The sequence below is a fragment of the Dinoponera quadriceps genome, unplaced genomic scaffold (genome assembly GCF_001313825.1).
Source record: "Dinoponera quadriceps isolate SergipeBrazil2010 unplaced genomic scaffold, ASM131382v1 scaffold781, whole genome shotgun sequence".
In the NCBI taxonomy this organism is placed as follows: Eukaryota; Metazoa; Arthropoda; class Insecta; order Hymenoptera; family Formicidae; genus Dinoponera; species Dinoponera quadriceps.
Window position 1 is genome coordinate 121,951 of NW_014555039.1, and position 25,216 is coordinate 147,166.

General features: G+C 47.2%; 1 protein-coding gene across 2 annotated transcripts; it reads left to right on the forward strand.

The window, feature by feature from the left end:
* The first annotated feature begins 709 nt into the window (after positions 1-709).
* On the forward strand, positions 710-23,310 carry LOC106742892 (metabotropic glutamate receptor). 2 transcript variants are annotated; one of them, XM_014616248.1, is made up of 8 exons: positions 710-1,735; positions 4,879-6,549; positions 8,538-9,379; positions 13,357-13,472; positions 15,380-15,651; positions 16,616-17,000; positions 18,151-18,601; positions 21,718-23,310. In XM_014616248.1, the coding sequence occupies exons 2-8, from the start codon at positions 5,954-5,956 to the stop codon at positions 21,864-21,866; spliced, it is 2,811 nt and encodes a 936-aa protein (XP_014471734.1). In that variant the 5' UTR covers positions 710-1,735; positions 4,879-5,953; the 3' UTR covers positions 21,867-23,310. The 2 variants fall into 2 exon arrangements, with proteins under 2 accessions (XP_014471734.1, XP_014471733.1); XM_014616247.1 differs by lacking the exon at positions 21,718-23,310 and having other exon boundaries at positions 18,151-19,169.
* Positions 23,311-25,216: the final 1,906 nt, after the last annotated feature.

Below are 25,216 nucleotides of genomic sequence, written 5' to 3' on the forward strand. Positions count from 1 at the left end.
CGGCGGTATAATTGATTCGACTTGCACCGCAACTTCGTCGCGAGGGACGCGACGGATCAGCGAGGAATCCTCGCGCTTCCAGCTCGCTCGGCCTAGCCGAGGCTCGCACGGAGGAAGGTTATACCCTCGGCTCGAGAGATCCCGCGCGAGAGGTGGAAGGAAAATCTTAACGACGTCGTCCACCGGCATTACGCAGGGCACACTCGAGTCTCGCTCGGCGGCACTCTTGTGCTACCGGATGACGACTCGGAGCGAGACAAGTGGAAAGGAAGCACCGGCTTGTGAAAGAGGGACAAATCGAGCCAACGAGAAAGAAAGAGAGAGAGAGAGAGAGAGAGGGTGCCTTTTAGCCCAGAAATTTCACGCAAAAATCTGCCGCGACCCTTTTCCTCTGTTCTATTTAAGAGCCGGGAAATTGCTGAAAAATTCGCGCCGTGCGGAAAATTGTACAACGATACGGCACTGTCGGCAACGCCACAGAACAAGAGAAAGAAAGAGAGAGAGAGAGAGAGAGAGAGGAGCGACCAAGTGGAGGATGCGGGTGGAACCGAGCGGAACGGAGCGGAGCGGGGTTGGGAGAGAGAGAGAGAGAGGGAGAGGAAGAGAGATAGAGTGAGGGTGGCTCAGGAAACGGGGTGGAGAGCGCGAGAAGGGGTGGTTTGGTGGTCCGCTCGTTCGGGCCGTTCGGCCAGTCGTGCTGTGGCGGCAACCGCGACATCGTTGTCGTGCACCACTCTCGGCTGTCGCTGCGAGTCCCTCGCGCGCGCCCGGACATACAGGAGAAGACGATCACAACGCGACGGACAAGCTCGTCCTGGAAGCTCGCCCCTGGAGCTCGTCGCGAGACTCCCCGTCGATCCCTAATCCAGCGGACTCGCCGATCGCCGTCGCGAAGGGCGCGGGGTAAAGCGCGACGTAGGGGTGTCTCCGAGTTACATCGAGCCGTTTAAAACGATCTTCTCCCTCTTCTCTCCCTCTCTCTCTCCTCCTCTTCCTCCCTTTCTCTCATTCTCTCTCTCTCTCTCTCCCTTTCTCTTGTGAATTCGCGTACCGTGATGAGAACGTAGCTTAGATGTGCGTAGCTTAGGAATAATTCCCTAACAGACCGACGAGATCGAGTGTCGAGGGCGGGAAAAGCGAAACGCGTTAAACGAAATCAGGTTTGCCTGTCACCGTGCGAACGGTACCCGTCGTCGTCGTCAGGGACGACACACAATGACAAGGGAAGTGTGTCTCGGCGCTGATCCGGCTTCGGGGAATCGGCGGGCGTGAAACGCGCGCGAGCGAGAAACCGCGGTGAGAGAACTAGTGGCCGAGGGAAAACGCGGCGAAAGTGGAGGAGGAACGAGACGCGAAACGAGAGGGAAAGTCGGAGATCGGTCGGCGACAGGTTGTGTCGTTGTTCTTCCTTACGCCGCGTGCGAAGGTCGATCGCGCGTAATTAGCGCGTGCCGCGAGTCTTCCGGCCTTCCCCTTCGATCCGTGATTTCGCGAGGAACATCGCGAATGACCGTCGCCCGCTCGTCGCCGCGTTCTACTCGTGAGCGGATTCAGCACCTCGGCTCAACGAGCGGGGACCGGTCATTGCGGCCGATCCGTCGCGGAAATCAGCCGCCGACTGTACGCGGCAAGCAGTCCAAGATCTATCGCCGAGGCTCCCTCTGGATCGCCGGATTCCGGATGGATCGATGTCCCCGCCAGGATGAAGAATTTCACCGGGACGTGGCAGTTATCGGTATGAACAGCAGTCCTTGACTTCATTAACTTACGGGAAATTAATCGAGTTCTGCCGGAAAGTCTGTCTCCTCAACGGCCTTCCCTCTGGCCGAGCTTACACGCTTGAATCTGTTATTTTTCCACTGAAATAGTGTTCTCTCTCTTCGTCGCTCTCACGCATCTCTCTCTCTCTCTCTCTCTCTCTCTCTTTCTCTTTCTCTTTTTCTCATCGTTTAGTCGGTAAATACAAAAGTTTCGAGTTATGAGAGAAAACGATTAGAGTGCGAAGAGACAGACTTCGTATTTGCGGAACGTTCCGGCGGGTGGAACAATGTTTCTAAGCGATTTCTAATAGCCACCCTCGCGGTCGCCCTCGATTTTCACGTTGCGCCAATATTGACAGAGTGTTCGATTAATTTTCGATGGCTCGGTTATTATGAGAAGCTAATTATAGAGCGAGTTGACCGCCGGCTCATATAAAGGGGAGATTAAACCGTTAGATATTTATTGACGTTATTTCTTTAAAATGCGTACGGGGGGAGGAGCTTTTCCATTCGTTTAACTTTTAACTTCGTTAAAACACATGAAAGCGCTGGGCATCGGAAATCGCACGATCAAAGGGAGCTAAGTGCGTACTCACGGCTCGACGCGTATCGGAAGCCGGTCGTGTTCGCGCTTTTCGAGGCTTCAGCGAAAAATCGTGAGATTCGCTATTACTGATTTTTCCCATCACGACATCCGACGAGGAAGAGAGAGAGGGAGAGAGAGAGAGAGCCGAACAGTCTCGTCTGATGTGACACTAAGGATACTCTCTCTTCTTCGATTAACGACGACGGTGCACCGAACGAACGGCCGGAAGCAATCTCGGTGCGCGCTTTCCCTTCGCGCCGCGCTATCACCACGCTATTTCCACGCGGTTTATACCCAGTAATGGAGAAGCAGGGAGAAGCGGGGAAAGCACCTCCCTCGCGTTTACCGTCCGCGCGTTTCCAAGTCAAGTCGAGCGATTATCAGGATATCGAGGCAATCTCGATATCACGGTTCGCAATATATTATACGTATTTACGTTATATACATGTATCTGCGCCCTTGCCCTTGCGCTCACTCTTCCCCCATGCTGCCCTGTCTCACCTTCGTCTTCGATGTAATACCGTAATATTAGATGAACACCGACCTATCAATGTGTATGTGTGTGTGTATATGTAGGGCGTGCGCGTATTAGCAGCTTCCGGGGCAATCACAGACCGGAAGTTGTCCGCAAAATTATTAGTCCGAAAAGAGGATACACGGAGCCGATACACGGCACGCCTCTCTCTCTCTCTCTCTCTCTCTCTTTCTCTCTCTCCCCTTCCCTGTAGCGCTCGCGCGGAAGTTGCCTCCATCACGTCGATGAGTTTCCTTCGGGAGAGAGAGAGAGAGAGAGAGAGAGAGATCTCTCGACGAACTGTTCTTCCTCCTCCTTCTCCTTCTTCGTCGCATCCGGTATCTACGAAGCTCGCTTTACCCTAGCCTACCCTACCCTTTCCTGTGGATCACGACGATGCCCCCGATAATCCTCTGTAACCGCCGTGCACTTCGACGTGCGTGATTTATAATATGCTTGCGGAGACGGGGAGGATGTTGTTTGATCCGGGAACAGTCATCTTATTCTTTCTTTTTTACGTAAACGATCGCGAACACTTGATGTGCTTATTTCTTAAATATTTATTCTTTAGTTTTTCCTCATTCTTTTCAAAGAGTAGCGAGCAAATCTATATTTATAATGTCCCTGAATAATAATAAATCATACAAGGAGAGAATATTCTAGTAAAAATTACCACGCAAATTTTGCAACGTTGGACCGTACCAGAATTATGACTGAAATTATGATACGGTTGTAATCTTTAGTGATGTGTACAATGATGTGCGTTACTGCAGATTATAACACACATCAAAATTTCAGTTATAATTCCGGTACGATCCAACATTACAAAATTTGTGCGGCAATTTTTACCACAATATTTTCTCCTTCGCGTAGAGCAATCGATAACATGCTATATCTTATTAATAATAGCGACTTTTAATCGAGGCCTAAATGACCCCGTGTGATTACTCCCGGGTTCAAGACTCTTAGAATACAAACGTCGCGAAAACGCGATATGCATGATGCGATTTTCATACGCGCTTAAACTTGTACACCGGTGATTTAGCGCGCGGCGCGTGGAGAATACACCGTTCGCGCGAATGAATAAATAAATAAATGAATAAATAAATAAATAAGCACGACCCGAGGGGAGGCTGAGAGAGAGAGAGAGAGAGAGAGCGCGTGCACGTACGCGCGTGCGTTCGCATTCGCGCTCGTCGCTAATGGCTGACGGGGGAAGCTCAAAGTTTGCGTCGACTTGACGCGTCCTCCTCTGCCCGAGAGGATCCCTAAACATCGAAAAACAACAGATCGATGAGCGCCTCGAGAGCCGAGTGGATAGCGAATATCGAGGTCGCGCGAACAAAGTGCGTGTCGCAAAAAGGACACACGCTCTTGCCGACGCGGTATCTCGCCGTCTCGTGTCGGCGGCAGAAGAACCGGATACGAGAACGAATTCCCCTTCTAACCAATCCACCAATCGCCCGCCCACCCACTCACTCGCCCATCATCCACTCCCTCCTTGCCATTCACGCGCCCGGAGAGCGGCGGAATTAATTTCTTCCCGATATTTCGCGCGCCCGGTGCGCTCAACGTCTAACATTAGTCGAAACGATGAGTTTAAAAGGTCGCCCGGGAGTCGCGGGAGAGCGTCTCATACGCACGCTTTCATCAGGATTTCCCGGGGAAATATACACACAGACTGTCTGTCTGTCAAATAGCCGAACTCCGAGATTAACGAGTTAATTTTGACGGTGTTTATTTCGCGAGAGCGAGCGAGCGAGAAAGAGAGAGAAAGAGAGAGAGAGAGAGGAAAGAGAGATGTCAGACGCGATGAGGCGGGGGCGACTTGGATCTCGAATCTCCGGCTTCTCTCGCACCGGGGTGAACTCGGCTGCCAACTTCAATCGGGGAATCCGCGCGTGACGAACGGCCCCGTTAGATCCGCGTATACACAACGGCACGCGGCACAGATCGCGCGGCGAAACCTCAGGCGTTCCGTGCTGTGAGCGTTTTCGTGAACGAGCGGAATTTTGCAGGATTCCCGCGGAACGTCGATCGTGCCGCGCGACTGCCGCAATCACGGGCCCAAGAGCGCGGCAAATGAAGACGATCGGCAGCGAAGTCGCGCGCCGTCCAACCGGGTCGTCCCATTGAAATTCAAAACGGGACTCTGCCATGCCGGCCCGTCCGTTTTAAAGGCGGAGCACCACCGCAATCACCACCACCGTCACCAGCACGATCGTTATCACCACCGCCATCACCACCACCGTCACGGCTGCCGTTATTGCCGCCGACGCCGCTATCAACGTCGCCGCCGTTATCAACGGTGCCGCCGCCACGTAGCGCTCGTTAGACTCGCTCGTGAAGGGATCAAGTCGGTTTAACCAGTCGGAAATCCGACGGAGGAAGCGACGCCGCTCTCTTTCGGATGGCCACGACGACGTCGAGGCCGACGCCGACGCCGAGGCCGACGACGACGAACGACTCGACCGGAAGCTGAGCCCCGACCGGAGATAGCCGGCAGTCTCGATCTCGGCACGTTTATTGAAGCAACAACGGCGCGAAGAAATCGCGTCCGGTAATTGCACCGGCCGCTTTGAAGGTTCCCTCGGGAGTTCCCTATCTTCTTCCGACTGGCGTTCCCTCGTCCGATAAATAAGAAAGAGGGAAAATAAATCGAAACGAGAACTCGAGGAAGCGACGAGAAACAGAGAGAGAGGGAGAGAGAGAGAAGAGAGAGGGTAGTACGAAAACGATCGGGAGATCAACGCCGACTCCCCCGAGAGTTCCTCGCCCTCTTCGTTTCACTTCGAAGGGATGCTTGCCGCGTCGCGCTTCGGACAAGATCGTCCAAAGGACGGACAATCCCGTTTAACACTGTCTAGTTCACGAGCCCATGTTGTCGAAAGACACTCCGGATCACCCTCGAGAATCTCGCTACGAGCGACTCCGTCGACGAGCGCGTGCTTGAGGAGACGATATGTCGGACGTACGGCGAGGTCGTAGACCGGGTCTACGAACGATTTGCTGAAGAACCGGCGAATTGGCACACCGAAGAAGAAGAAGAGGGCGAAAAGACGCGGCGTGTGTCGAAAAACAGTCGCGAGGAGGATGATTATCGTGTCGAGAGGACGAGAACGCGCGCGTTCTCAGCAGGCACTTAAGATGCAGCGTGCGCCTTGGCCGTTGCTGCTCCTGATCACGCTGCAGCGACTGCCGGTGCAGTCGAGGATGCACACCGAGAGGGAGGCGGTGCTGATACCCGGTGACATCGTGCTGGGTGGCCTGTTCCCGGTGCACGAGAAGGGCGGCAGCAGCGCCTGCGGGCCCAGCATCTACCACCGCGGTATGCAGCGTCTGGAGGCGATGCTGTTCGCCGTCGATCAGATCAATAGCGAGAACGACATATTGCCGGGAGTCATGCTGGGCGTGCACATCCTCGACACCTGCGGCCGTGAGACTTACGCGCTCAACCAGAGCCTGCACTTCGTGCGCGCCTCGCTCTCCAACATAGACATCAGCGTGCTCGAGTGCGCGGACAAGTCGACGCCCAGGGTGAAGCGCACCGCCAACGCCGGGCCCATCTTCGGTGTGATCGGCGGCTCCTACAGCTCGGTGTCGTTGCAGGTAGCCAACCTGCTCAGGCTCTTCCACATACCGCAGATCTCGCCGGCCTCCACGGCGAAGGCGCTCAGCGACAAAACCAGGTAGGCCCTCATGCGCGATCGATCTGTCAGGTGGAAGTAACGGCAAGTTCGTGCGTCGGGGATTTCCTCGCGTTCGCTCAACGAGACTTACGAAGGGGACTTACGTCGGGACTATCCCTCGGCCCACTTCGACGGGCTTTGCATACGTCGTCGAGCACCGAGAAATATCGGATATTTCTTCTTATCTCAAATCAAATACGTATGAAATCGATTTTCGGTACGGTATTAAAAATTAACGTTTTGCAAAACTCTCAAAAGTGACATTTTGTCGAATTTTTTTAAATGAATGAAAGTTACTCTGACCGTAAGAGATCCATAATTGGGATAATCACTTTATATTTCTTTGCGCGTATATTGAATTGATGTTATTTAAACGCCACAATTTCTCATGCGGTTTAAGCGCAGCTCGACGAATAGTCACGACGGTTCATTTAACGACACGTAATGGTAACCTCATCCGTTATCGTTTGAGCGGAGCCTAACTTGGCCCGAGCCTCGAAGAGGACGACCACGCGGTGCGGAACGGCCCGCGGCATTTTTCCGTGCAATTTGACCGAAACGAACGACTCGTCAATCATTTTTTCCTCTCTACAATAATCACAGTTCCTCGAAACTATTCGCCCAATTCGAATAACGATCAACCGTGAGCGTCCCTTTTCCACCACGAACAGACGAGCGATCGTAGATTCATGAACCACCCGCGCGCAGATCGATCGCTCTGTGAATCGATGTTAAATCATTTTCATTATCAGACGAAATTGCCCCGTGTTTCTGAGCTAGCTATCTCGGTCCGGCATAAGCGCACAAATAAATAATCGTTTACGTACTTGACGGGTAATCCCTGCAACCATAAAACATGGCTAGTCGCAGCGGCGACTTAGAAAGCGTGAAATACGCGATACGAAAACGTGACGTTGGAGTTGATAAGAGTAACTACACGTTTAATAACATCGTAGAGGCAACAACGGTAATGGGAAGTTAACCTTCTCGCATGGTAGACCTTGAAGTAGTCTTTGCAACCTAACCTGACCCAGCCGAACCTTCAGAAAAATCCAGTTGGCCCTGAAAGAACAACGATCGACCACAAACACTGTTATGAAAATCGACACCGATCGTTGATTGATTAGTTTTAATTGTATTCCCGAGGCGAAATTTGGAACTATTTTAACACTTTTAAGGATAATTCGCGCATACTTGGGTGATCTATAAATTAATAAAAACTTTGACAATATACTTCTCACTTCTCTTTTAATTCTAAATGAAAAAGAAAATTGGTATCAATTCAAAATTCATATTCTCATATATAATCAAGAATATTTAATCTTGTATGAAAATAAAGCGCTTACACATGAAGAAATTCTATATAGTTTCATTAAAGATATCATATTCTTATTATTCAAGAATAATTTTTATGAATTGAGAGGAAAAAATTTTTAGTACAGAAAGAACGATATTTTTAAACTAAGAATTGTATTAGTTTAAATTCATGAAAATTACTTTTGAGTAACAAGAATATGATATTTTTAGTGGAATTGTATAGAATTTCTCTGTGTCAGCAAGTTTTATTTTCATGCAGGATTATATATTCTTTTATATATATATATATATATATATANATATATATATATATATATATATATATATATATATATATATATGAAAATATAAAGTCTTAAATTGATATTCGTTTTCATTCTATATACAAATTTTATTATTTGAGTATTTATTTACTAACTTAATATCTCGAATAACCTATTTTATAAAGGTATGCGAATCAAGCATCTGTATAGTCGAATCGAATCTCTTAAATTTGAATACGAATCGAATCATATTTTCCAGGACTTACATGCGTATCTGAATATTATAAAGTACCTCCAATGATATAAAAAAGCTTCCTTTGAGTGGGCAAAAATATTAATAACCGAATTTTGCGAAAATCTCTCAGTGACTTCTGTTCCTTCACTGTTCTCGTCACCGGCTCCTTGCAGATTCGACTACTTCGCGCGGACGGTACCGCCGGACACGTTCCAGTCGATCGCGCTGGTGGACGTGGTGAAGAGCGCCAACTGGTCGTACGTCTCCACGGTGTACTCCGAGGGCAGCTACGGCGAGTACGGCATCGAGGTGTTCACGCGCGAGGCCACCGAGCGGAACGTGTGCATCGCAGCGGCGCTGAAGGTGCCGAGCGCCGCGGACGATAAGGTGTTCGACGACATAATCCAACGGTTGAACAAGAAACCGAACGCTCGGGCGATCGTCTTGTTCACCCGGGCGGAGGACGCCCGCGGCATCCTCGAGGCGGCCAGACGGTCGAACCTCAGTCAATCCTTTCAATGGCTCGCCAGCGACGGCTGGGGCCGACAGAGCAAGCTCGTGGAGGGCTTGGAGGAGGAGGCCGAAGGCGCCATCACCGTGGAGCTGCAATCGAAGAACATCCCCGACTTCGACGAGTACATGGAGTCGCTCACTCCCGAGAACAACCGGCGGAATCCTTGGTTCGGCGAATACTGGGAGGAGGTGTTCGGCTGCACCTTGAAGAAGAACCTCTTCGCCATAGAGCGCGGCAGCCATCAGCAGAGTATCACTGGACGGGGTAACTCGGCGAACCAGAGCCACGGTTGCTCGTCCGCGCTCAGGCTGACCGCCGCCAACGGTTACGAGCAGGAGTCGAAAGTGCAGTTCGTCGTCGACGCGGTGTACGCGTTTGCATTGGCGCTCAACAAGCTGCGTCTCGACCTCTGCGGCCACATCGAGGGCCTGTGCACGCCGGTGGCCAACTACGATCGCGGCGCGTTCTATAGGAATTATCTGCTGAACGTGTCCTTTGTGGGTGAGTGAATCTCATTCGAGTGTGAATGCGAACGGGGGCCATAATAAAACCTCCGCGAATAATCGAACGGAGGGAGCGAGCGTGCCGCCGATTGTTCGCGCTTTTGTGCCGCGCCGTTTTTCTGCCGGCCGTTTCTCTCTCTCTCTCTCTCTTTCTCTCTCTCTCTCTCTCTCTTTCTCTCTCTATCTATCCCACTTCTTTGTTCCGCGTATTATTAGAGGAATAATGTCCCGGAACACCGGCGGGTTGTCTTCAACGCGTTCAGGTAGCCCTGCGAGCGCGCGATAAGCGCGCGCCTTCGTTTGTGATGTTCATTTGTTCCGTTCTCTTCACATCGTGAAACAAATGTACGATGCTGTTAACTATCCCCTCTCCCGGGAGAGAGAATAATTATCTCCGCCGGTGAGTCAATTCGATTCTTCAATTCGGCGACAGTCGATCTCTCGTCTCCTCCGCGACGGAGTATCAATAGTCGCTTGAGAGTTGTCTCGTGTGAGAAATTCGAATTCAGAAGTCGGACGAGAGTTTTTAGACAAGTTTTACTTGATGAGGTAAGTTTCAGTTTTGCAGCTGAATTATACGTTAGGCGTGAAGCGTTATACTCGCAGCGGCGATCCCATCGAGAAACTCACACGAAGTAACCAAACTACGAAGTGCGAAAGCCGGATATTTCACGTGAGACGCGATTCCGGTCTCTAATGACTGTTGAGGTAGTTGGTCCGTAAATTTACTTTCTTAGAAATCTTTTCAGGTTTTAACGGTATATTTTAATCGAGACACGCGATTTACATTTTACACGTGTAAAATTAGAAAGAAGACTGACCATATCGAGGCTGAGATAATTGGAGTCAAAGTTAGCACTATTTACATATATCACAGGTACGAAAACTGCTTCCGATATCACGTTTTTATTTCATGCTATATACTCTTCCGGTTTTAATGAAAAACAAGGAGACAATAAAAAGGATTTGTAGAAATTTTATAAAAAAATTACAAAATCGTTGATCATCTACTTTTCCAGAAAGTAACATGTAAAATACACAATTTCTGATAATAATTGGAATATATGACAGCTAATCTGTAAATATTGGCAATATTGTATGTGCTATATTTCCCTTTATGCCTCTTATAGCTCTTATAGCCTTTAAGAGCCTTTATGGCTCTTAGGCATCCTTTTAAAAATAGAACGGTTAATTAATCTTAAAGATCTATAATTAATACGTAAAAATACGAAAAATGCAGGAAAATATAGAAAAATCCGACGTCACGATCGTTTCTCAAGTAGCGTGTATTCGTGTACATTTATCGGTATGAGTGATAGAGGAGGAGGTGACATTATGGCTTTCGTAGGTGTCATGATTCTCCTTAATATCGCCGCTGTTAGATGACGAATTTCAGCGATTATTTATGGAATCACTCGTTTAATAGCCGCTGTTACGCGGTGGCGCTAATATGCCAACACAATAGCCAGCATTTGTTATAACGCATTTTTACTTTTGAGCATTTCGAAACGTTTTCCAAATACTTTTAGCATTTAAATACATACACTTTCTCATTCTTCTTAAACTTGGGCGTATTATCACACGAATATACGTACATTTGAGTGTTTCGTTCTTGTGAATGAGCAGTTATTTAACATTTTATTTTATTTCGCTATAAGCAGTGGTTCGATAATTAGTTATTAGATAAATTAATAATTCAAGTTGAGTTTAAAAGTCTATTCGTTTTGCAGAAATTGTCCTTTTGACAGTTTGTATCTACCTTTTGAGAAGTACATAGCATCTACACATTAAAAATTAAAAATTAAAAACGGTTATATTCATTGTTGTTCCTCGTAAGAGAGTTGATTTTGAATAAATATATAAATCTCTCTGCGATAAAACACTATTTTGTTCAGACAAATCTAATTTTTTCTGTTCCTCTTCGATCCATTGCGCAATGTCGCAACATTTTTATAAATAACGTCCCAAGTAACAAATATTTCACAAGTTTGAGTCTAAAATCGATTGAACGACACTTGGATGAATATAAACGTTAAGTTTACAATTTAAAGTATTGATTATTAACAAAGTTACAGTACAAAATGTGAATCGGGAGCCATAACACCACCTTCTCCTCTACATTCACAACCATACGTCTGACACGGGCAGTTCTAGTCTGAAAGTATTACACGTCAGAGCGCGCAAGACTTTTTACGAGTTTCTGAACATTACGTAAGTTTGATCGATATATTCCCGTGCTATAATATCAAAGCTGTGCACCATAAATCATGTTTATAAATAGATCTGATGAGCTTCTTCGTGTTGTATCCACCATTACCTTTCTGACGGTATTATCACGGGCCACCTGCCTTAATTGCAGAGCAGAGACAAGAAGACGGGGCGCGTTATCGTTCGACTTTCCGATTTCCACACGACCCCGCGCGCTCCGAGCGGGACTTCGTCGTCGCTCTCGTTATCCGTTTCGTCCGCTTAAACTCAGCTCGTCCTTTACTTTCGATCGTCAATTATTTAAAGATCGCGTCGACGACGGTGCCTCGTCGTCGGGGACAGCTTCGCCGCGACCGGAGGTCCTGACATTCCCGGTAGCGGTCGTACGACATCCTGCGACATCCTCGGTCGGTCGGCCGATCGTTTTTAATATCGAATCCCCCGGCATACATAGAATTCCGCGGATTCGTGTAATTCGGCCAATTACCGCGTCGCCTGGAAACGCTCGCCGTGTCCTCGCTCGATACGGAAACACGAGCTCTTTCCTCTTCCTTTTTCTCCCCTCTCTCTCCTCCTCCTTTTCTCCTCTCTGTCGTTTTTTCACGTGTGCGAGGTCGCGGCGGTGGTATGCGTCGTAACACACCGCGCGTTCGCGTATGATATCTCGAATCGGATCGGACGGACACGCGTTTCCAGTTTCTCTCTTTTTCCCTCTTGCCCCTCCCTGTCCCTTCTCACTCCCTCTCCTATCGATTTATTTCCTGCATGCATACGCGTGTGCATACGCGTCCACCGATGACACCGTGTCCGCAAACAGGGGGGGAAGCTCTCGGAAAACGCGCGGAAAACTCTCTCTCGGCCCTTACACCGGGCGTTTTTTTAAGTGGCCGGTGGGTCACAGGAAGGGGGCGAGCCGACGCTTTATTTGTGCTTCGAATTTGACGGGGACTCGCGTGCGGGAACGCGCGTGTGTGTCGCTAAATGTGTTAAGTTCCTTGGCTTGTCGATCGCTCGTCGAGTGGAAGTCGGACGGAGTGCAGTCGACAGAGAGATATTCGAAATAGATAGATATCCGATAAACCTCTCTTCCCTCCCTCTGCCTCCCCCTTTCGCTTCTTCCCTCACTCTTTCTCTCTCTCTCTTTTTCACTGTGAAAATATACGGAGAAAATTCCACGTCGTGCGAAGCACGTCTTTATTCTCTCCTTTATTCCGCGGGCGCCCGCGAGCGGCTTTTTGCACATCGCGCGACAGCTATTATCTCGCTTCTAACGTCGTATCGTTCATTCGAATTCCAAGAGGAGAAGCTCCAACGGCGATAACGGCAGCGGGAATCGCGTCGGAGCTCGCCGATGAAATTCACAATTCGCAGGCGTTTTGTTAAACGACCGGGACCATAGCACGGTGGTTCATTCGTTCGTTCGTTCGCTCGTTCGAATGGAACGTGTGTAATCGACGGAGATACTCGAAAAAATGGGGGGATATGAATCCGATATGAATCCCTCTGAAAATACCACGTGAAAAAATCCATCGACGCGATCGCGATGGATAGTCCTTGATTCGTCGAGATTCCGCGCGATTTCCGCGCATCCCCGGAGCTCGAGCTCTGTGTCCGCGCCGTCGTCGTTATCGTCGTCTCGAACCCGAGTCGATCACTCACTCTCGGAGGAACTCGAAGACGGGGACAGCGGGCACGAAGCCGCGAGAACCTCGTCGGCGGAGGAACCTCCGCCGACGGAAATCCACAGTTTACAGGCTCGTTTTGCAGACCCCGCCGGCAGCGAGGTGAAGTTCGACGAGCACGGCGACGGCCTGGCGAGATACGAGATTCTCAATTTCCGAAAGAGCACGAGTCACAATGGGGCGAACGGCTATCACTATCGGGTAAGGCTCATTCAGCGGACGCCGCGATCACGCCGGCTGCATTATCGCCGATGTGCATAATTGAACGATTGTCTCCTGGCGCGACGATAAATTCAATTGGACAGCGTGAGAGAGAGAGAGAGAGAGAGGGAAAGATGAGAGATAACTCCCGCTGATATAGACTCCACTCTCGCCCTTCAGGGGAAGTGTCGCTTTTCGTCAAGTCCGATTTTCTCTTCGTCATCTCTCTCTCTCTCTCTCTCTCTCTCTCTCTCTCTCTCTCTCTCTCTTAGGGTCCAGAGAAAGCGCGATGGAAAATATGGACACGGAAAAAAAATTAGTCTTAAATCAAGAATAGACATTCTCATGTATAAGAACATTCTCATATATAAGAATATTGTAAGCTTCTCAGAGAATTTTTAGTCTTGTGTTAAGTTCAAGTAATACCTGCATCAATATAAATTCAATCAAACCAAGACTAAAAGTTTTCTAAGAAGATTATGGTATTGTTGCTTATAAGTGAGAATATTCTTGATTTAAGACTAATTTTTTCTCTAGGGGGAGTGAGACCAATCACGGGACGATTGCTAGTAATTCGCATATATTCGGTAAAGTAAAAGTACCCGGACATGCACCTAAACGTGGACGTTCTCATTATTTTGGTCTTTCAATACGAATATTTGAACTTTCAACATGGAATATATGTACATATTTAAATGTATGTATGTATATATATTCATGGTCGAAATTTTATTGGTGCTTTCATATTAAATAAACTAGTAAATAATCCAATAAACGAAAAGCGGTATACCGGCAGATTCGATCAAAATACCGTGGCAGGTCCATAGTCATCTGTGTCAGCATTAAGCTCGTGTTCAGCTGACAAAGCCCGCTGACGTAACTTGACAGCAGATTGGCGGCAGAAACTGAGCGGGATCTACACTATAAATTCAAGTGTGATATTTTTACATATATAAACGTCTAAAAATAACGCATTTGACTGAAATTCTTTTTACATGTTTTCTGCCTCATTTCAGGTTACGTCATGTTGAAACGTTTAATCGTGTTAAATTATAAGTTAACACTATTCCACTAATGGTAATTGTTTTACTTAATTTTCATCAAAACGGAACGAATACTTCCAGTATATAAGTCTTCGTAATCGTTTTAAACATATGTACATGCGAACTTCTGACAAGCGTTCTGCTCGGTCACCCTCCACCACATCTTTTCCGTTCCGCTTTTACATTGTACGACAGACGTTAAAGCGGTCTTAAAACACCCGTATCGCTTAATACACGTGTAAAGTCTCGGAGCCGCCGTGCCTCGCGATCGATGGCGCGAATGCAGAATATTCTGGCCCATATTCTCAATTCACTTTTACCGATAAAAAGTGTCTTAAATGCGGTTTCCCAGTCAAGGAAAGATGGTTTCTAAGCCACTTTTAGCGGCACTTTTATCAATAAAAATGAGAATATGGACCTCTGTCTTTTTTTAGCATGTAATTTAAGCCGCGCCGTAGTACTTCGGAGAGAGAGAGAGAGAGAGAGAGAGAGAGAGAGAGAGAGAGAGAGAGAGAGAGAGAGACAAATTAAACTCCGGAGTTTACCCCCGTGAGAGAGAATCACGAAGGTAAAACGAGACTCTTGAGTTGCGCCAAGACGAGATCAAACTCTCCTTCTCTCTCTCTCTCTCTCTCCGCCTCTTCCGCCGTCTTTCACCCTCCCTCTCTCTCTCTATTCCTCTTGTGCACGCGAGCGCGATTAATTGGAAACTCGTCGGGGAACTTGACCAGCTTCCAGATTGTGAATGAAATTTCGTTCGAGACGAGCGCAATGGAAGGTGGGGGGGGGGGGGATATTGGGGATCTCTGANGGGGGGGGGGGGGATATTGGGGATCTCTGACGTGTGGCGAACGCTGTCGACAGGTGGTGGGCAAGTGGTACAATTCCCTGGACATTCGCACCGAGGAGATGGTGTGGGCCCGTGGCACGAAGGACATACCGATCTCCGCGTGTTCCCTGCCCTGCGAGCCAGGTATGATAAAGAAGCAACAGGGTGACACTTGTTGCTGGGTATGCGACCAATGCGAGGCGTACGAGTTCGTCTACGACGAATACACCTGCATGGACTGCGGCGCGGGCTACTGGCCGCACCCCGACAAGAGGGGCTGCTACAAGCTGCCGATCAAGCATATCAGGTGCGTGTTCCGCGCGCGTGATACCTCGCCGAGATATCCGGAGGCGCGGCCGCGCTTTCGAACGCGATCGAAGCTATTGGCGCGAAAGGGCCAAGAATTATCTGCATATAATACATTTGCACGCGCACGGCCTTTGGTATATTCGCGATAATCGCAACGCTTCGCGGCCCGCGATTATTACGGCGAATATCAAAGACCACCGGGACGCCGCGCAGCGGCCCAAGTCGGGGGAAGACTTCGCTTGCACGCCGAACTCCCTCGGGCCCTTCTCCTCGAGTTACAGAGCGCTTTTACCACGCCGAATGGCAATTGTTACAGATACTAAAATTGTTTATGTCTTTGAGAAAATTAAGATATTCAACACACTGAATATTTAATACACTGAAAATCCGAATTTCCCTTACACCAAATTTTAGGTAATTCAATTGATACTGTTCGAATATTAACCGTAGATGATTTTGATTCAAATATTAGTAAATGTTCATAATTCTTACCATAGGTCCAAAAGAATTACTGTAAACAGAATAATTTGAATTAATATTTCATATAGAGTGGGGATCTGATTTTTAATGTATTAAATTGAGTGTCTTCTTTCCATTAAGATTTGAAATTTTCAATTACTTTTTCCGGTAAATATACGTTAGCATGCATAGAAATAATGCGACTCCCGAATATTTTGGTAGCTTGCTTTTAATTGTATAAAATAAAATATGCAGGAAAGTTTGATCTCTTTATTTGGCGGAGAACAAAACATACGGTAATGAAAAGTTCGTCATAATGTCGTTACGAAACTGTGCACTGTGCTGTGTACTGTGTGGTAAAATTAAAGGTTTAACATAGTGCCAAAATTTCGACTCTCGAAATGTTGAGATATCCAGACTAATAAACAATTCGTTGGTAAGAATTAATGATAACAAATCAAGACACAGCGGTTGAAAGACGCATTCGCACCAACTCTCGATAGGTGGAGCAGCGCCTTCGCCATCGCGCCGGCGGTGATCTCCTGCTTGGGCATCGTGGCGACCTTGGCAGTGGCCTGCTTGCTCTTCCAACACCGGGACACCCCGGTGGTGAGAGCTTCCGGGCGAGAACTAAGCGTAATCCTACTGGCGGGCGTGCTGGTCTGTTACCTGAACACCTTCCTGCTGCTCGCTACGCCGACTACGGCGACCTGCGTGCTGCAGCGCTTCGGCGTCGGCGTCAGCTTCAGCGCCGTTTACGGCGCCCTCCTCACCAAGACCAACAGGATCGCTAGGATCTTCGACTCGGCCTCGAGGTCCGCCGTCAGGCCACGATACATCAGCCCCACCTCTCAGGTTTGCGTCGCGGCCGCGCTGATCGCCTTTCAGGTGAGTGCTGTCCTCACAGGCTGATACAATTTGGGCCGAGGTTGCCACCTGGGCGTCTTCTGCGAGGCCCCTTGGCCACCCGGGATTCCCTTATTTTCTTCGTTCTCCGTCTTTGTCTCGTCTCATTGTAAAGTCAAATCGACTCCAATTTCCCGGATGCTGCTCGTTTCTGCGACACTCCGTCGAGATTCTACGGGGACGAGAGACTTCGTGATCTCGTCAGGGTGACGATGAGAGTATGTCGGTGTCATTAGACGCTGCTTCGAGCACGCGCGCGCAAGAGAGAGAGAACAAACCGTGTCTCGAGCGAGTAGTAAATGTGTCGTCTCGCCTCTGATGATATGCTAAGCAGTCCCAGAGATCCGAGAATTACCCCATCACTAGTAGGGATAATAATAATAATAATAATAATAATAATAATAATAATAATAATAATATTTATTTACGGGAAAGAGCATCCTTTGATCACAAAAATAGTCTGATATATTAAGAATACAAAAGAGGAATATTCAGCATTCTCTTAAGAAAAAATCAGAATATTGAAACAATACAATCAGTTACTGATCAATTTTTATCAATAACTGGTTATGTTTCAACGTATCGTTTCTTTTTCTTAAAGGTTATCAAAGATATAAATATAGAAATAAAGTACAAACTAGTAAATGTTAATAAATTAATAGGTAGAACTAAAAATGTCAATGAGTGAATTTTTCAAGCTTGATGGTATTTCGCTGAAAAAATCCGCCTTAGATGAATTTGGATGATCTAAAAAGAAAAGAAGCGTTTCGCTTGTAACGGCCGTACTTCCATGAAATTTTACACGGTATATGTGTTGTGTGTGCGTGTATACGCGTATCTGAATTTAAATATTTGCTCGTAAGACAAACGCGACGACTACCGGTAAGTTACATCGTTGCATCTCGAAATAGGCAGCCGGTTAGTTATCTTGAAGCGAACTGAGCAGAGAGAGGTCAATCAAACCGTCTCGCGCGCGTTTTCCGGTAATGCGATTAATAAGAATTCCTTTTTTCCAATGCCATCGGATATCAATAACGCTTAATTATTATACAACGATGGGAGAGTAAAGTTGGTCCCGCGCTTTTCGTCTCGTCTTTCGTCGAGAGGGGGAAAGACTCAGTCGCGATTTCAGGTGGTGCTCACGCTGGTCTGGATGATCATCGAGCCGCCCGGCACCAGGTTCTTCTTCCCGGACCGCGGGCAGGTGATCCTCAAATGCAACATCCAGGACATGAGCTTCCTGTTCTCCCAGCTGTACAACGCCATCCTGATCCTCATTTCGACCATCTACGCGGTGAAGACTCGCAAGATACCCGAGAACTTCAACGAGAGCAAGTTCATCGGCTTCACCATGTACACCACGTGCATCATCTGGTTGGCCTTCGTGCCGATCTACTTCGGCACCGGGAATGCTCACGAGACGCAAATCACGACGCTCTGCGTGGCCATTAGCCTCAGCGCCTCCGTCACTCTGGTTTGCCTCTATTCGCCCAAGGTCTACATCATCGTCTTCCAGCCGGACAAGAACATCCGCGGCAAGGTCTACATGGGCAGCACGTTCAAGAAGCAGAGCAGCAGCGCCGGTGCGTCCATGTCAAAATGTGAGAGCGCGATGGCGATGCGTCGGATCGTTTCGGCTTCTCGGTCTACGATACGGCCTGTCCGCTTTTTTCTCTCTCTCCGTCGAGTAACACACCGGGTAGGTCTTGATGACGTCTGTTCGCGCGGCGGATTGCTTGAGAATACATCAAGACGGTGATCTTGCCGTAATAATTGCCGAATTGGTTATATCTTCTCTTTCAAATTTCTCAAGTTTTTTTTTTTTCTAATTTTGAAGATACCAGAAAAATCGCGGATCTCTTTTGAACTTGAAATACTTCCAACTCGACGATTCTGGTCTGTCGCAAAATCTGAGGCTTTCGGAATAGCGCTGTCAATTTTGAGTACCCGAGTCTTTCGGTAATCGAGCGTACGGTTAAGTTCAGACGTCATTATTTATATCTATTATCGTCGGTAAAATCAATAATTTTGTAGCGTCTGAAATTAGCCGTATATTCAGTAATTATTGAAAAATTCGGATACCCGGGTAGTCGAAATTGACATCTCTATTTTGGAAAATACAAACAGCCGTAATTCAATTCGAGAAGTCACCTGGGGTTAAACCCCAATTAAAAGTCGCTATTATTAACCAAATATAGCATATTATCGATTGCTTTATGATTTATTATTTAGGGACATTATAAATATAGACTTGCTCGCTACTTTTTAAAAAGAATGAAAAGAGGCATCAACAAATAAATATTTAAAAAACGGAATAAGCACATCGAATGTTCGCGATCGTTTACTTAAAAAAAAAAATGACTGCTCCCGGACTAATCAAAATCTCATCCATTCCTCAATTATGATCTTTTTCGTCGGCTCGGGAGAAGACCCACGTGCGAGGGAACACCGTGGAACCTCACGAACTTCAACAAATTTCGACAAAGGGGTCTCTTCTTTCCCCGAGACCGCTCTGAGAGAGCGGCTTCTTCGCGGCTTATCCGACCTTGATTGCGTTGCCTCGCCGGCGTGTCGGGAAATCCGACGCCGAGGTTCGGGTGCAAAGTCGCAAAATCGCGGCCGCTCGGCGCTCTCGCTCGCGGAAAGAAGGTAATCGATACGTGGACGGACGCGATGGCATGATATTCGATAGTAACGCGCAGCGGATGTAACTTTCTGACCGGGATCTGGGGCAATCGAGGGAAACGAGGGGGGAACGGGCGTGTGGTGTAGATCGAGAGAGAGAGAGAGAGAGAAAGAGAGAGCGGGAGGGGAGAAGGGTGCATTTCACCGCGGATTGGAAGCTTTTAGTTTATTAAATGCTTCATTCGTAACGCATCTCTTCCTCTCCTACACCCTCTCTCGACCGCTCGTTCCCTCTCGTTCAAAGGAAACGCCGTTTTACTCTCACGTCTTCGAGCCGCTCGTATCGACATCAATGCGCAGATTGATATCGTTGATCCGCCGCTGACGGAAATCGCTGCCGTTTCTCGTGATTAACCGGCCGGTTACGTGGCCCAGCGCTACGCAATTACGCAGGATTACAGAGCACGCGCGCGCGCTAATGGGCGGGGAGCGGATCTGCAGGCGAGAGGGAAGCGCCGCGTCGGTGGATGATTCGCCCCTAAGCGGCGCTAAATTATTAAGTTAATATGCGCCGCTGGCCGCAAGTCCTTTGTGCTCTCGCGGATTCACAGGGTGGATTATTCGGTGAGGACATTATTTCGGCGCGATTCGGCGCTGTCTCTTTCTCTCTCTCTTTCTCTTTCTATCGTACGGGCCGTATAACGCATACGGCGCGGTTACGTGATCCGCCGGTCGATGGGTGACTCCGCGGAACGAGACGGCAAGAGAGAGAGAGAGCGGCGCTTAATGCGAAACTCAATTATTTCACGTCGCGGCGACGGTATATTATGTTAATGCCCGGGCGACTCGGGGAAGCGGCAAAGGTCGACTAAGTGCCGTAATACATTCCACATGCGCTCACTTCCTTCCTTTGACATTTTCTCCCGGCCTTAAGCATTAAGCGCGACACATCCACTTGCCGGGCTGTTCCCGGCAGCGAGGCGGGCCTGAAGAACGGCTGGGTATTATTCGAGAGTACAGTTTGACGGTGGTGTGTATGCGTGCGTGTAAGAGAGAGAGAGAGAGAGAGAAAGAGAAATTGCGCCGTCTCGGAGTCTGCGAGATAGTTGTATCAGCGGCGAATTATTGAATGGAACAACCGTACACGCCGGGCCATCAATCATTCTCTCAGTCATCCCGAGTAATACGGAAAAGTCATGCGAAAGCGTTCCGAGCCGTCGGCTCCAATCGTTTTACCGCGGCGGTATGTGCTAATATTTGAAGAGCGATAGTACCAAAGAGACCCCGCCACGCGTAATACGTTCCTCGCGCGTACGTTAATAACGCGCTCGCGCTAATACCTCCGCTATGTTGCTACTACTCGGTTCTGCTCTCTTCCCCGTTCTCTTCCATTAATCCTACACGAACTTTCATTTGTGGATTAATCACGATCACAAAGCAACTCGTCATCGGCCTTGAAGGGGATTAACGTTAAACCCCCGAAGGGCCGATGTCGGGGATCCGACGAAACTTCATTATGCGGTATTCACAGGCGGGTATCTTATATTTCACCTTCAGACGCTGCACGGGCCGTTTCATCGGCTATTGGAAGATGAACTCAGAAGCCTCTGAAGATCAACTCAGAAACGATTTTGACCTATCGACCGAATACTTGTGAAAAGTCGCTCGCACTGCAAACAGGACCATACTGACCCTGTTGCGATTTTCTAAATTTTATATCTGAAAAATGGTGAGAAGAAAGAGATTGGCAAAATTCTAGAATAAAATGTAACTCTTTCCATTCATCTACGGGAAATCATCTCTTTGGTACATCCGAGATATTTCTACGTATCATTCAAGAGAGAAATAAGAAGAAACGATGAGAGAGAGAGAGAGAGAGAGAGAGAGAAAAAGAAAAATAAAAAGATATCGCGAGATTCCGGAAACATTCGCCGGGAGAGAGCGGAGCGATACGTTTCGCGCGTTCGTCCCATGACGGCATCGCCACTCCCACGTTAATTAACCATCGATTAACTGCATCCTCGGCGATTCGACCGGGGTTTACATGGGACTAACGAAAGTGTCGATTTTGCAGACGCAGGCTGCGAGCTGGCGACGAGCGAGAACGTGCCGCTGCAGAGTGCCCTGACGGCGGCGGTGCGGACGTCCGTCGGGGTCACCGAGATTTCGCTGACGTCCAGCACGACCAGCAAGACTAATAACGAGCAAGTGGCACAATTGTAGGCTCGCAAGCGTTTGTAGACAAGTACCACGGCCTTCGTAATTCGGTGAACGGAATCGGCAATTGATCACCGTCGATGCGCGTTCGCTTCTACCGACGAGACGCGTACATTGTAGCGAGGACGCGTTGAGCGCCTTGACTCGCGTGTTATCGTTATCGTTCGCATCTACTGTCAATCGAGAAGAACGAGAGAACGCGAGAGAGAAAGAGAGAGAGTGTATGTATGTGCGTGCGCGTTAAAGAGAGAGAGAGAGAGAGAAACGTCGAGAGATCATCAATCGTTATCATGCTCGCTGTTGTCGTTATTGTTACTGTTGTCCTTGCGCATGAAGTACACACATACCTACGCGAGAGCAAACACACGGATACGTGTACAACACACACACACACACACACACACACACACACACACACACACACACACACACGATACGTCGCACATTCACACTCGTATGTGTGCGTGCATTTATCGGGCAAATATATTAGCGAGTGATCTCCACTAATTCTAGTCGTCAAGCACCTCGTCCGATAAGTACCCGACTTCCATTAGGAATGTAAATGTAATTTCGCGTTGCTCCCTCTTCCCTCTTTGTTTCTTCTTTACCTTTTTCCCCTTCTTATTCCCAAACTCGCTCGCGATCCTCGTATCCGCGAGATAGATAGCAGTCATCCCAACGTCCCACGAGAGCGCCTTCCGACGAGATAATCGTACACAGTGGACAATAAATAAATCGACTTAAAGCAAGCGTGCAATTATATCGGAGCAGTCCTCCTTCCTCCCCCCTCTCCCTCCCGCCCCCGCCTCGAAGTGTCGAGAGCACGTTATTATTCAACGGCGTCGTTTCGAGCATCTACTCAATCGTTTCTCGAGTCCTCCTTCCTCTTCCCTCTGCCCCCCCCCCACTCTTTCGTACGTAACACTATAAGAGCGTTATTGTATTATATCGGAGCGATTAAATCGTCCGATCTCTCCTTCCCCTCTCCCCCACGGCCGCCGAAGCCAAAGCGACGTACAAAGGAAAAATGATATCTTTTCTATTATAATGAACGCGGTGTAAAAAGAGAGACGTAGATCATGGACATGGAATAAAGTAATTGTTGAATAGCGCGCCGAGTGCGATTCATTTCGACCCGTCCGTTCATCCGTCATTAATCCCGAAAATTCAACCTGATGTCCATATAAAATGTTAAACTATGGCGACTTCTATGAAATTCAGAATTAAGTAATCGATGAATAATAATAAAAATCGCCGACATCAATTTCCAGTCCTGTTCAACTTGTTCAACAATAATCGGAAAGTTACACGGACAAAAGTTTAGTTATATTAACCAGAAAGGGAACTGATGCGAATTTTGGTTGAGGGAGACGAAATTTTTAGTTATAAAAGCCACATTTGGGTCACAGAAATCAGAGATTCTGTTTCCTTCAACCAGAACGCATCTGTTCTCTTTCTGGTTAATGCAACCGATTATTTTCCGTGTAGTAATTTTTATTTGCGTTAGCAAGACAGAACGAGTGATATTTGATTGAAAGCAATTTTAAATTGTCGATTATTATTATTATTATTATTATTATTATTATTATATGCATTACAAAGAGAGAAAAAACATAATGCAAATTGAATTAAAGTTATTCAAGATAAAAATTACATTAACATCAAAATAAGAAACTACATGAGTTTAGCTCAGAGCAATATGAGATAAATTTAAAAAAGTGTCCAATATTATTGGACATCGGATTGGCCGACATTTCCAAACGATAGATTGCGTTGAATTTCCCACACGACGCATGATTTCGGGAGATATTAGATTAATCAGAGTTTAATGGAAGACACTTTTAGACTTACTTGTAAATTAGCGTGTTGAGATGTACGTAGTTAGTCTCAGAAGGGCGCGCGAGCGTGAAGACAATGCGTTCCGAGGTAGACGTGAGACCCTGCGAACCCGCGAATCGAAACTAACCTGAGGCACATATAGAGATCCGTTAGCTGCGTGCGCGTGGTTTGTGGAATCCTAAATCCTTGGATGTTTTAACACTACCTGCGTCTCAACGAAAAGCCCTATTTCAAACTTGTCTGACGGTTAAGATAGTTGTATCGCAGAGTGCCGTATTTTTAGCAGCGCGTCAAGGGGCCCACTCATAAATTCAGTATTTATCAAGCAAAATTACACTCCTATACATTTATTTCCCTATTTAAATAATAAATGTTGATTTGAAGTGAAGTTGAGGTAGACACATACACAATATTACAAATACGAAAATATTATTTTTCCTATTCATTTTATTTTTATGTATTATTTATTTGTATTAATTGATTACCATTTTTATGTATTTGTTGATCTGAGATCACAGATAATAAAAAGAGATATATAAGTATTTAAATATACGCAGATGTATTCTGATTATTACTATAAGTTGTGAATTCTACACCATTTTATTTTCAAAATAAAATGGTCGGTAATTTCGAAATTTTTGTATGTAATGCCTCTATATTAGTCCTTAATATCACAGTAATTTCTAATTAAAATTCTAAGATTTAGAAGGAATTAAAAACAGAAGGTAAAAATAGAACGTTAACACTTTGCGGGCCGCTGTCACGCTGACGTGACTTTTGCTCGCCAACCGTTATCGGCCGCTGTCACGCTGGCGTGACTTTTGCTCGCCAACGACTTTCGGCCGCTATCACGCTGGCGTGATGGTTTGACGATCAGGAAACATTGTTTTCAACTGTTTTCCTTATTTTAGTGCCTTCTTTAATAATAATTATATACCAACTACTTATGTATCGAAAAATTGCGTAAATATCACCGTTGGCGAGCAGTAGAACCTGCGTGAATCTCGCCGGCGGCAGCGTAACGGCGCTTCGATAAATGCGCGGCCCGCAAAGTGTTAACATCAAGGAACACGTGTAAAAAGTGTCATTTTCAGTTGCGAATACCTCAGCTTCCGAATGGACGATCCACTTACACCCAGATGGAAACGCGTGATGATCACATTTCATTAGAATGTGACTGTCATAATACCTTTTTTCAAAGATCTCTGCGTGATTGACATGACATAAGCGCATGACGTATACAAATGATGTACAAATATGCGTGCACGTTCTTGATTTCATTTTGATTAATATTACTACACGAGATATTTTTCTGACATCGTGACACGAACGACATCTGAGCAGCATATGCGCACGCATTTGTATGCATTTCCGAGATGGTGTGACGTCAATGTGTGAACGCATGTTCAGCACTGCACGACATCATTTTGCTATCTGGGTAATCGTGCTAATAACTAGGTCACATTTGAATCTATGTATAACGCAAATTTCAGCGAATTCCCCAAAAAATCATTTTG